Source organism: Octopus bimaculoides, chromosome 9 (assembly GCF_046866305.1).
Source record: "Octopus bimaculoides isolate indiv1 chromosome 9, ASM4686630v1, whole genome shotgun sequence".
Classification (NCBI taxonomy): Eukaryota; Metazoa; Mollusca; class Cephalopoda; order Octopoda; family Octopodidae; genus Octopus; species Octopus bimaculoides.
In genome coordinates, this window is record NC_142936.1 from 68,763,703 (window position 1) to 68,775,903 (window position 12,201).

The 12,201-nt window shown below is 35.2% G+C and overlaps 1 protein-coding gene across 17 annotated transcripts in view; it reads left to right on the forward strand.

Moving 5' to 3' along the window:
- Positions 1 to 4,913, forward strand: part of LOC106883044 (ubiquitin carboxyl-terminal hydrolase 9X) — a 160,126-nt gene extending 155,213 nt beyond the window's left edge. For 13 of the 17 annotated variants that reach the window (XM_089357649.1, XM_089357658.1, XM_089357653.1 and 10 more), the window contains 4 exons: positions 534 to 610; positions 1,753 to 1,822; positions 2,280 to 2,318; positions 4,009 to 4,887. In XM_089357649.1, the coding sequence (XP_089213775.1) occupies positions 534 to 610; positions 1,753 to 1,822; positions 2,280 to 2,318; positions 4,009 to 4,644 (822 nt within the window). In that variant the 3' untranslated portion in view covers positions 4,645 to 4,887. Of the gene's footprint in view, positions 1 to 533; positions 611 to 1,752; positions 1,823 to 2,279; positions 2,319 to 4,008 lie in introns of all 17 variants that reach the window. The other 4 variants (XM_089357664.1, XM_089357665.1, XM_089357661.1 and 1 more) reach the window with 1 other exon arrangement.
- The last annotated feature ends 7,288 nt before the right edge of the window (positions 4,914 to 12,201 follow it).

Below are 12,201 nucleotides of genomic sequence, written 5' to 3' on the forward strand. Positions count from 1 at the left end.
GCAATGCTCATAACTCTTGTGTTATGTCAAGACAGGGGGTCAGACACCTACACACATGTATAAAATGAACTTCTTTCAGTTTCAATCTACCAGATCCACTCACAAAGCTTTAGTAAACCTGGGGCTGTAGCAAAAGACACCTGCCCCAAGGTATCATTCAGTTGGATTGAATTCAAACCCATGAAGTTGAGAAGCAAACCTCTCAACCATACAGCCATGCTGGCATCAATTACAATTTCATATAGTATTTTTAGTGGTTGAGAAATTTCTTATCTGCTCTATAATGTCCAATATTAACTCTTTTAAACCTATATTTATAGCCCTCATGCTCTGTAAATGATTATTAAAACCATTTCCAGTTCTGAAAAAAAAATTTTTCTAATTATGCTACACTCTTTTCAACTGATCCAACTTATGTTTGGTTTTCAGAGGTCTTTTTCTGGTAATGCCCTGTGTATTTATAATTATAATGTTACATTCTTCTCATTGATACTATATTGTCAGCTAATTTGATTCTTATGTTTGATTTCCAGAGGCCTTATCCTGGTAATGCCCAGTATACTTATAATAATTGGTCACCTCCAGCTCAATCCAATGAGACCTCTAATGGGTAAGTACTTTTTGTTTTGTTTAAACAGTTTATATATTTCATAGCTGTTTATGTAGCTTTGTAGACTCTGTCAGTTCTGATGGAGTGGGCTCCAGCAGTGATTAAGCACAAATATAAACATACTCAATAGAGTGACACGTTTCAGTGGAATTCTTATTGTTAGGTTTTGTGGTTGTAATTCCATCTTAAGTTTGTTTAGAAGTCTTAGTAAACTATCATCATCATTGTTTAACATCCGTCTTCCATGTATGCATGAGTAGGACAGTTGACAGGAGCTGACCAGGTAGAAGACTATCCCAGGCAGTGAGGTGGCAGAAACGTTAGCACACCGGGCGAAATACTTAGCGGTATTTTGTCTGCCATTACGTTCTGAGTTCAAATTCCGCCGAGGTTGACTTTGCCTTTCATCCTTGTAAAGATGTTATTGCTAAGTGTTAGGCACAAATTTAGTTTGTGCATTCCACATTCTTGAAATTTCTAACCAAAGTTCCAAATAATTACATTTTACCCACATCCCTTACTAACTATATTTTGGTCACCTGGAATGATGACATTCTGTGTCACATTTCTGTGCTTCCTTCAGCAGTATTTGCTCTGGCTCTTCATCTTTTGACTTTAATTTTGCCTTTCATCCATCTAAGGTTGATAAAATAAAGTGCCAGCCTAGCTCTGGGGTCTATATAATTGACTGTTTCTCCCCTCCAAATTTCTAGCTTGGTGCTTATGCTAGAAATTATTGAAGTCAGTCGATTGGCAGAATTGGTAAAACATCAAATAAAATATCTTAACCCTTGGGTATTCAGATTACTCTGTCAAATGTAATGCTTATTTATTTACATTGTTTTGGATTAATCCCGCATTATCTCGTAGCTTTGAGATTTCAATGATGTGATTGGTTATTTTTAGAGTAACATTGTGGGGTTGGTGTAAGGGGCTGGATCTGGCCAGTCTGAACACAAAACATAGAATAATTAGGCTGGATATGGCTAGTTTAAATGCTAAGAGATTAAAGTATTTGGTTATGGTTCTTTGTGCTGAATACAAACTGTAGAAAGTTTTTTTTTTTATTTTGTGTTATTGTTGTTGTTATCATCATCATCATTATCACCGTTGTTATTATTATTATTTTTTTTCTTCAACAGTTATTTCCTGGAACGATCTCATAGTGCTAGAAGTACTTTAACCAGAGCCTATGAGCTTTGTCCTGAAGAGGTAATTATTTTCTCTTAGTATTATTATTTTGTTTTTTTTTCAAAAAAATCATAAATAACTATAAATATGACATTGTTACTTTTTTCTTTTTAATTATTTTTAAAATAATAACATGTTGGATTTTGTAGTTAAGGTAATAAATTTATATGATATTTTCTTACATAGTTACACTTCACCAATCTTTCAGTGTTTAGTCTTTCCCCTCTGCATTCTATGTTCAAATACCACCAGGGTTGTTTGCCATTGTTATCAGACATATATTAGGAGTCTGCTTAATCATTTAGCTGGGTGTCCTTCTTATGATTAACCATTCAACTGTAAAGCAACCTTGATCGCTTTCTTATCTCTGAACTTAGCTTTTACTCAAGCATTATTATCTTTGTACTAATAGTATCATCTGACCAATAGATTTTGCATACCCTACAACCCCTAACTCTCATTTCTTATCAACAAATAGGTTGGCAAAGCAAATGTTCTTCACTGTCCATCTAAGCAGGTAACTTAAACTATCCTTCTAGATATGTTTCTTGCACATCTCTCACCCATCCAAAAGCCAGTGAATGCCAAATTCTTAAGTGGTTTATTCGTTGCTGTACTGCATCAATACAAGCAAGGAACACTGCTTAAAAGTGGTTGGAGGTGGTCACTAACCACCAACTTTGAGGACAGCTGAGAGACAATGAACAGAAAAGCAAAAGTTGTCTCTAGGCATGCCACTGCTTGCAATTTCTCTCACTTAACCAAATTCTAGGTTTCTGGTCCCTTGCCAAGAAGTTATCCACCAGCTTTGTAAAACCTTCCTACTCACCACCATTTCTTCCAAGTGAAAGACCCTGCTCCCCCATTTTCTGTCTATGTTCCCATACAACACACATTTAATAAAATTCCTCCCAATCTTTCTGTCTCCACAATACCAATCTCATCAGCAATTGTGAAAATTCCTTTGTTCATGCCAAACAAAATGACCGATTCTGACAGTGTACCTTCTGTTATCCTAAAATCATTGCATTTCACAGCTTCAAACAGTGAATTTCAAAGCTGGCTACTTTCAGTCTTTGCCAAACTCTGTTACGGTCAATCTCAATCTATGGAAACGCATGTATTTAGCTCAGTTTTTAAAATGGTAACTCCTCTGGTCCTGAAACTGCCTACCAATCAATTAACCACGCTTTCAATTTAATCAAATGAAACTTTGAAGCCACTGTCAGTACTATTATTGTTAAAGAATAATATTTTTGTACTCTACAAAAGTATGGAGTAACCCTTCAGATTAATTTGGTAAAACTGCTTTTATTAGAACCGAACATAAAAACAAACATATCATCATCATAGTTGTCATTTGATGTCTGCTTTCCATGCTGGCATGGGTTAGATGGTTTGACTGGAACTGGTAAGCTGCACCAATTTTCTGTCTGATTTGGTATGGTTTCTATGACTGGATGTCCTTCCTAACACCAACCACTCCAAGAGTGTAATGGGTGCTTTTTACATGTCACTGGCACGGGAAAACAATGATTAGTCACAAAATGGACTTCTTTCAGTTTCTATCTTTGAAATCCATTCCCAAGGCTTTGGTTGACCCAGGGCTATTGTAGAAGGCACCCACTTAAAGTAGCACACAGTGTGACTGAACCCAATACATGTAGGGAAGCAAATTTCTTAACCACATGACCAAGCCTGCACCTTCCTAATGTCTTTTATCTTTTACTTGTTTGTCATTTGATTGTGGCCATGCTGGGGCACTGCTTTGAAGGGTTTTTGGTTGAACAAACTGATCCCAGGACTTACTTTTAAAGTCTGATACTTATTCTGTCTGTGCCTTTTGCTGAACTGCTAAGTTACAGGGAAGTAAACACACCAACGCCAGTTGTTGAGTAGTGATGATGGGACACACACAACTGGCTTCTTTCAGTTTCTTTCTACCAAATCTACTCACAAGGCTTTGATCAGCCTGATGCTATAGTAGGAGACACTTGTCCAAGGTCTCACACAGTAGGATTGAACCTGGGAACCATGTGGTTGGGAAGCAAGCTTCTTACCACACAACCACACCTGTGCCTCTGTATATTTTAAATTCAAATGTTTGGAAATCAAATAAAATTTTGCATAAAATGCCTTTGTCTTTTTTTTGGTTTTGAAGGCAATGTCGATGTACTTTCTAACATTTATTTTTAAATTGTGTGCAGGAACCCGAAGAAGCTGACTTGACTGACGAACCAGAGAGTCCACATCATGACGAACAAGTGCCCATGTATAGTGGACAAACGCAGCTGCCAACTCAGAGTCAGCAGCCCACCCAAAGCCAGCCTGCAACACAGTCCCAATCTTTAACAATACATGCTTCTCAACTACAGACCTCTAAAAACCAAACTTCTCAGCAGCAGCAGCAGCAGCAGCAGCAGCAGCAACAGCCGCCACCACCACCGCCACCACAACAGCCAGTACAGCAGCCAGTACAGCAGCAGCAGCAGGTACCACCTCCGCCTCCACCACAACAGCCACAGCAACAGCAACAGGGTTCTCTTTCAACATCAGTTCAACCATCATCTCCGCCTCAGATGCTTTTTCAACAGCAGTCGATGCCACAACAGATCTTGCAACAGTCCACACAGCATGCACCTCCTTCTTCTCCTCAACAACACAAGCAACGCCCACAACATATACAAAACAATCAAGTGAATTTACAACATAGCTCCCACCCTGGACATCCTACTAACCAAATAAATAACCCGCTGAACCAGCAAGGGTATGACTTACCGTTGGGAAACCCAGATACTGGAGAAGAAGAACCTGTTCATGACACTAGGTGTCCCAGTGAATGAATGTGTGCGTCTATATATATATATATATATATATATATATATATATATATATATATATATATATATATATATATATATATATATATATATGTGTGTGTGTGTGTATGTATATATATATATATATATATATATTGGGAAAAAACAAAGTTTGGTCCAATTTATTCTGGAGCTATAGACATTAAGCTGCTATTTCACATCAAATATTGGAATGTTGGTCAACTTTCAAAGTAGAAAGATTGCAAATAGAAGAAGAAAAAAAAAAAGAGCGAGAGAGAGAGAGATGAAAAATTAAATCAGCAACTCAAAGCAATGATGATATAATAATATGACAATGATAATTATGATGATGATGATGATGATGACAATGATAATAACGCACTTGTATATAGCTATGTTCAGGGTGTGAGTATATATATATATATATGTGTATATATATATATGTATATGCGTATGTGTGTATATATATATATATATATGTATATGTGTATGTATATGTGTATATATATATATATGTGTACATGTGTATATATATATATGTATGTGTATATATATATATATATATGTATATATATATGTATGTATATATATATATATATGTATGTATATGTAATATATATATATATATATATATATATATATAATGTATTTTTCGTTAATTTTTTTTTTAATGTTTGAGTGCTGTATTAAGTTGAATGTATATGAATCTGTACATACTAAGCAGTACTGACTTATGATATCCAGCCATAGTTATCAGTCTTTCACAGATTGGAATTTGTTCCGAAGTCATGCTTCATTGCTTTGCGGTAATTGGTCCATCCTATCTCAACTGGTTCTTTTTTTTTGTTTTTTATATATATATATATATATATATATATATATATACATACATACATACACGTACATATATATATATATATATGTATATATATATATATATATATATATATATATATATATATATATATATATATATATATATATATATATATATATATATATATATATAAATTAATTGATTGATCAGAAATGAGAATAAACAATATTATTATTATTATTGCAACAGATGCTGTAAAAAAAGAAATTCCTACTTCTATTTGAAAGGAAAATTCTAACATGACACAAACAAGAAACAACACTCTTCTCCCACCCAACCCTGCCCGCTTTTCCCCTTACCATTAAATCTAAAAACCTCACAGGGGAAAAAAATTTGTCTATGCTCTTAAAATGAACGCTATTACCGGTTAAGTGCCCATGGATTTAAAAAGAAAAAAAAAAAGAAGGGTATATTAGAAGAGAAAATAATAAGAGACTTTTAACTTCTTTTTGCTTTAATAGATAAAAAAATGATCTATCTTCCCCATTAGACAAAAAAAAAATACAAAAGAAAGGAAAATGGATCCCTCCTCTCCCATCCCACATACATACACACCCACAACACACTAAAACTGTTCAGTGAATGAAAACTTTTTTAATGGATGGGGAAAATAGATGAAAATCTAAAAAGACTTGCCCCCTTTTTTTTTTTTGCTGGCATGTTGCCTTCATAATAATGACATGTCTGGTAAGAAATGGGCACTTTTTGTTTAACTAGACCTTAAATGCTTTTCTTGTGCCATGCAATTTTTAGTGGCAAAGTTATTTTTATTTTTATTATTATTTTATTATTATTATTATTATTATTATTGATATCATTATCATTATTATAATTATTAATATTAAAGTTGATAATTTAAGAATAATTAGGGTACCATTATTTTGTTTCTTTATTAAACAGAAAACCCATGAAACAATTTCTCATTGCCCCCTTCCCTCATACTTCAGCCCTATCCTCCTTCTCCACTCTCTTCTCTTCTATCAATGATTATCCTTTCTACATATTATATTTGAAAGAAAGAAAAAAAGGAAAAAAAAAAGAAAAAAACCTTTTCAGAGAGGATATTTTATGAAAAAAAAAACAAAAAAAAAAAACACAGAAATTGTATGGCAACCCAAGCTTCATAAATATTTTAGGAGGGAGCATAATAATTTTGTGATTAAAATTAAATCACAGAATGTCTTTACTGCATGACACTGTAGCTAAATGCCACACCTGTTATATATATATATATATATATATATATATATAAAATGTCTGTATGAAGTGATCAGAGCTCCACCACCAAAAATGCATTCCTCCAACTCTAATTGTTTACATAATTGGTAAGGATTTCCTATTTTGCATCTAGCTGTATCTTGGATGTACTTGCCAATAAAACTGTTGTTGATTTGAATACAAACTATTACTGCTTACTGTTAGATCTACCTTATATAGAATTTACTACAATTCTATTGCTTCCTATTTCATTTTATTTTTCATATTTCATTTTAAAGCTTCTCTAAAGATTAATTTAATATTTATTTATTTCATTATTTATTTATTTTGTAAATATGGGTATTTGGGTTTTATTCTTTTAGTTCTGCCACCTCTGCTATGTGCAAACCTAAATTACTTGTTGTTTCAGTTCATCTTGCTTCTGTTATTTACTTCTGCAGTACTTATTGTTATATTGCTTTTAAAAGTTTCCAATGCAATTGTGCAGGTACTAGGCTCTATTACTCTTCTACAGTATCTCGACTGTCAAGAATGAAAATAACAAAAGTCTCAACATTTTTCATTCGTGTAGGTGTTTTATTTATTGATGAGAGTTGGTAATTCATGATAACTTCCTTCAGAAATTTTGCTATGTTTCAGCTTTGTTAGACTATTTAGAATTCAGTGGACTTGATAAGTGTAGAGAATATCTACAGCGTTGCTGCCAATAATCATTGTGTTTTGTGAGATGAGCTTCGCTTTTCTGAGTAGCTGGCTCAGAATTGGCAGAGCCTAATTAAATTGTATGGGGTTCTATTGTGTTAATAATTTAGCTAGTAGACAAGCTATTTTGATATTGTCATTGAAAAGAGATCTGACAATGAGATAGTTTATCAGGTATGATAAATGTCTGTTAGTACAGACTGTAGCTGTATGGTTATAAAGTTTGCTTCAAACGCCACATAATTTCAGGTTCAGTCCCACTGCATGGCACATCAAGCAAGTGTCTTCTACTCTAGCTCTAGGTCAACCAAAGCCTAGTGAGTGGCTTTGGTAGACAGATACTGAAAGAAGCCATTTCTGTGTGTGTGTGTGTTGGTGTGACTTCTTGCATTGTGATAATTGTAAATGAGTGTTGTTATACAGGTTGTGTCATTCATTAACAATCTTCCATGGAAACAAGTGAGGGTTGGCAACAGGAAAAAGTGTCTGACTAGAAAAAAACTAAATTTCATTCAACCCATACAAGCATGAGAATGAGGATGTTAAAGCGACACTTTAGTATAAAGTTTGTGTTTAAAAGTGTGTTAGGTGGAGTAGAAGACTGGCTCGGTATGAGTGGAGGGAGAAAGATAAGGTATGAATGGAGGGAGATGTGGATGTTGAAGTTCTGAAGGGCTGAACATTAGAAAGAGAAATAAAAGTGATGGAGCCTGGTTCAAGATGAGAACAGCAAAGACACATTCAGTAGACCTATATATAATCAAAAACCTTCCAGCTATGACCATCCTGTTTTTTTGCAAGTATCTCAGACTACATTGATGTGTTTTTTCATTTGAGATAGAAAGGTGTGATTTCAGGATTTTGAACTTCTATTCCTTATGATGATGATGATGATGATGATGTAGGCTGCTCAAACACTGAAATTTGTCTTTCAGAGAGGAAGGTAAGTGATGAGTGTTACTAAGAAAGTGGTAAGCTTTAGGTTGGGTTCCGAACCATAGTTGCTCACTTTGAAACAATAGAAGTGAAGAGGATAAGGAAAGGCAGAACAAATACCACCATGATCTCTGTGGAGTATGGCTTATTTCTGTCAACACTAATTTAAAAATATGAGAGCATTTCAAAATGAGGACTCAGTCACTCAGTTTATTCAGAAATGTGCAACCAGATGAATACCCACTGTCAGGCATCTACCATTTTCTGAATGTCTTGCTTCCCTGAGCATGGACACAATAAAGCTACCTCTGACAACTGACTTGGTAGACACACAAAATTATCCACCATCTTTCCCAACAACAACATCAGGCACCATTTTGAATTTCATAATTCTAACACTCATGGACATGCTCAGAAAATCAAAAAACAAAAATAGTACCCATGACTTTTGGAAACATTTTTTTTTCTTCACTCAGAATTACTGAAGTATAGAATAATCTACTTGCATCAGTTGTTAGCTGTTGGGATATTACATCCTTCAAAATTTCTCTGCTTCCTGAAATTTGCCAATAGTACACCTGGTGCCCTCCATCCTTTTTTTTTAATGGCTTATTCACTGTTCACATCCTGTGCATATTCTATGTACTGCTCATGTAGTTTTGATTACTTTTTCTGATGAGTTGTGTGCCTTAGCACTGCATACAATAAGTTCATTAGGGCATCCATCCAAAACTGACAATTGAAGCCTGGACAGCTCCTGTCAGACCATCCAACCCATGCCAGCATAAAAAACTGATGTTAAACAGTGATGATGGTAACATGTATACATATTGATGCAGGCATAGTTGTGTGGTTAAGAAGTTTGTCTCTCAACCACATGGTTTCAGGTTCAGTCTTCTATGGCATGGGAAAACAATGATTATGATTTCTCTTGATTTGTCATATGAAAGACGTCTTTCAGTTTCCATCTTTGAGATTCATTCACAAGGCTTCGGTTGACCCAGGGCTATTGTTGAAGGTATCCACTGTAACTGAACCCGTGTTGGGAAGCTAATTTCTTAACCACATGACCAAGCCTAGACAGACCAATGCTGTGTGTATATTTGGTATATGGAAACTAAAAGAAACCTCTGTGTGTGTATGTATATATATATATATATCATCATCATCATCATCATCGTTTAACGTCCGCTTTCCATGCTAGCATGGGTTGGACGATTTGACTGAGGACTGGTGAAACCGGATGGCAACACCAGGTTCCAATCTAATTTGGCAGAGTTTCTACAGTTGGATGCCCTTCCTAACGCCAACCACTCAGAGAGTGTAGTGGGTGCTTTTACGTGTCACCCGCACGAAAACGGCCACGCTTGAAATGGTGTCTTTTATGTGCCACCCGCACAAGAGCCAGTCCAGGGGCACTGGCAACGATCTCGCTCGAAAACCCTACAAAGGCCAGTCAGGCGGTACTGGCAACGGTTATGCTCAGTTAAAGGAAATAGAGAAATACAATTGACATATAAATTTATTAACATCATAATATAGTTATACTATAAAAAGATATAACAAATAATTAAAACAAATATATATCCTACAATTTGTTTCGATTCGTATCCACTAGTGAATTTATAAAAAATTTACATTTATGCATATGAATCTTCTCAGGGTAATATTTGTCTAAAAAAATAGACAAAAATTCCATGCAAGGACTTCTAAATCATAAATTTTTTCCTATTTTTTAGACAAGATTCATATGCATAAATGTGAATTTTTTATAAATTCCCTAGTGGATACGAATCGAAACAAATTGTAGGATATATATTTGTTTTAATCATTTGTTATATTATTATGTTAATAAATTTGTAATATGTCAATTGTATTTCTCTATTTCTCTTAATGTTTATGTATTGAAATTATACCATTTTAAGTTCAAATTTTTTCTCTACTATATTGTGATATATAACTGAAGAACCAGTGAAAATTGGATGTTTTTCATCCCTTTGAAGGAAATTATTTTTTCTTTGGATTGAATAATAATAATATATATGTGTGTGTTTGTGTCTCCTTGTATTTATATCAAAATAGTTGTAGGCAAGTATCACCATCATACAATTAGTGTCCTTCATTTCCAATATTTTGTTTAAACTTGTCTAGCCATTGTTAAATATTATCTTGCTCAGAAGCAGGTAAGTGTTGGTGACAGAAAGGGCATCAGGCCATAGGAAATCTGCTTTGAATCCCATCTGGTCAGCGTGAACATGACGAAGTTGACATAAGAATGGAGTTGGTGATGATGCGTGTGTGTATATATATGTACATACTCTTTTACTTGTTTCAGTCATTTGACTGTGGCCATGCTGGAGCACCGCCTTTAGTCTAGCAAATCGACCACAGGACTTATTTTTTGTAAGCCTAGTGCTTATTCTATCGGTCTCTTTTGCCAAACCACTAACTTACGGGGACGTAAACACACCAGCATCGGTTGTCAAGTGATGTTGGGGGGACAGATACAAATACACAAACATATATACATACATACGATGGGCTTCTTTCAGTTTCCGTCTATCAAACCCACTCGCAAGGCTTTGGTCGGCCCGTGGTTATAGTAGAAGACACTTGCCCAAAACCTGGAACCATGTGGTTGGTAAACAAGCTACTTAGCACGAATATTAAACTAATAGTTTTAAAGTTTTTGTATATATCAATTTATTGATACAAATTTGAGAATTAGGGGGAAGGAAGATGTTATGAATTTAGATTGGTCTTGCATTACTTTGATACTTTTTTTTCTTTTTACTATTGAAGTGCCAAAGAATGGTAAGCCCCATAATGTTATTTTATACATATTATATGTACCATGTCTTCTTTCTATGTAGTAATTATACTATGTGTGAGCTGATAATGTGCATAAGTATGAGTTATTTCCCTTTAATTTTCAAGTTCTACTGTTTCTAACAATCATAGGTTATCTGTATATATATATATAAAAGGCAGGATGTGTGTGTGTACGTGAATGTAATTTATGCACGTCCACAAATTAACATGCATGTCGCTCCCATTTTAGGAGGATATTCGTCATGATCCTATCTGCATTTTCGTCAACTTATTTTTCCCAGAGGCACCAGCGAATAGCAGTAAAAATAAATTTTCAACCAAAACTTTTAACAATTTACAAGTCGGAGAAATCCCCACCAATGTTTACAACAGGAATTAAGTCCCCTTCTAGCGACGAGCAAGTTTTTAAGACTTTTATTTTATTTTTAAAAATTTTTTTCCATCGAAAATAGTGTTTTGTGGATATATGGGCAACACACATGCACACATACGAACATGTCTGATTTGGCAGAGTTTCTACAGCTGGATGCCCTTCCTAACGCCAACCACTCAGAGAGTGTAGTGGGTGCTTTTACGTGTCACCCGCACGAAAACGGCCACGCTCGAAATGGTGTCTTTTATGTGCCACCCGCACAAGCCAGTCCAGGGGCACTGGCAACGATCTCGCTCGAAAATCCTACAGGAGCCAGTCAGGCGGTACTGGCAACGGCCACGCTCAAAATGGTGCATCTCATGTGCCACCCGCACAAGAACCAATGGGTACAAAAAAATATGTATGCAATTGGTGTACGTGCATGTGTATGTGTTGCCTATATATCATCATCATCATCCGCTTTCCATGCTAGCATGGGTTCGACGATTTGACTGAAGACTGGTGAACCAGATGGCTACACCAGGCTCCAATCTGATATCGCAGAGTTTCTACAGCTGGATGCCCTTCTTAACGCCAACCACTCAGAGAGTGCAGTGGGTGCTTTTATGTGCCACCAGCATGA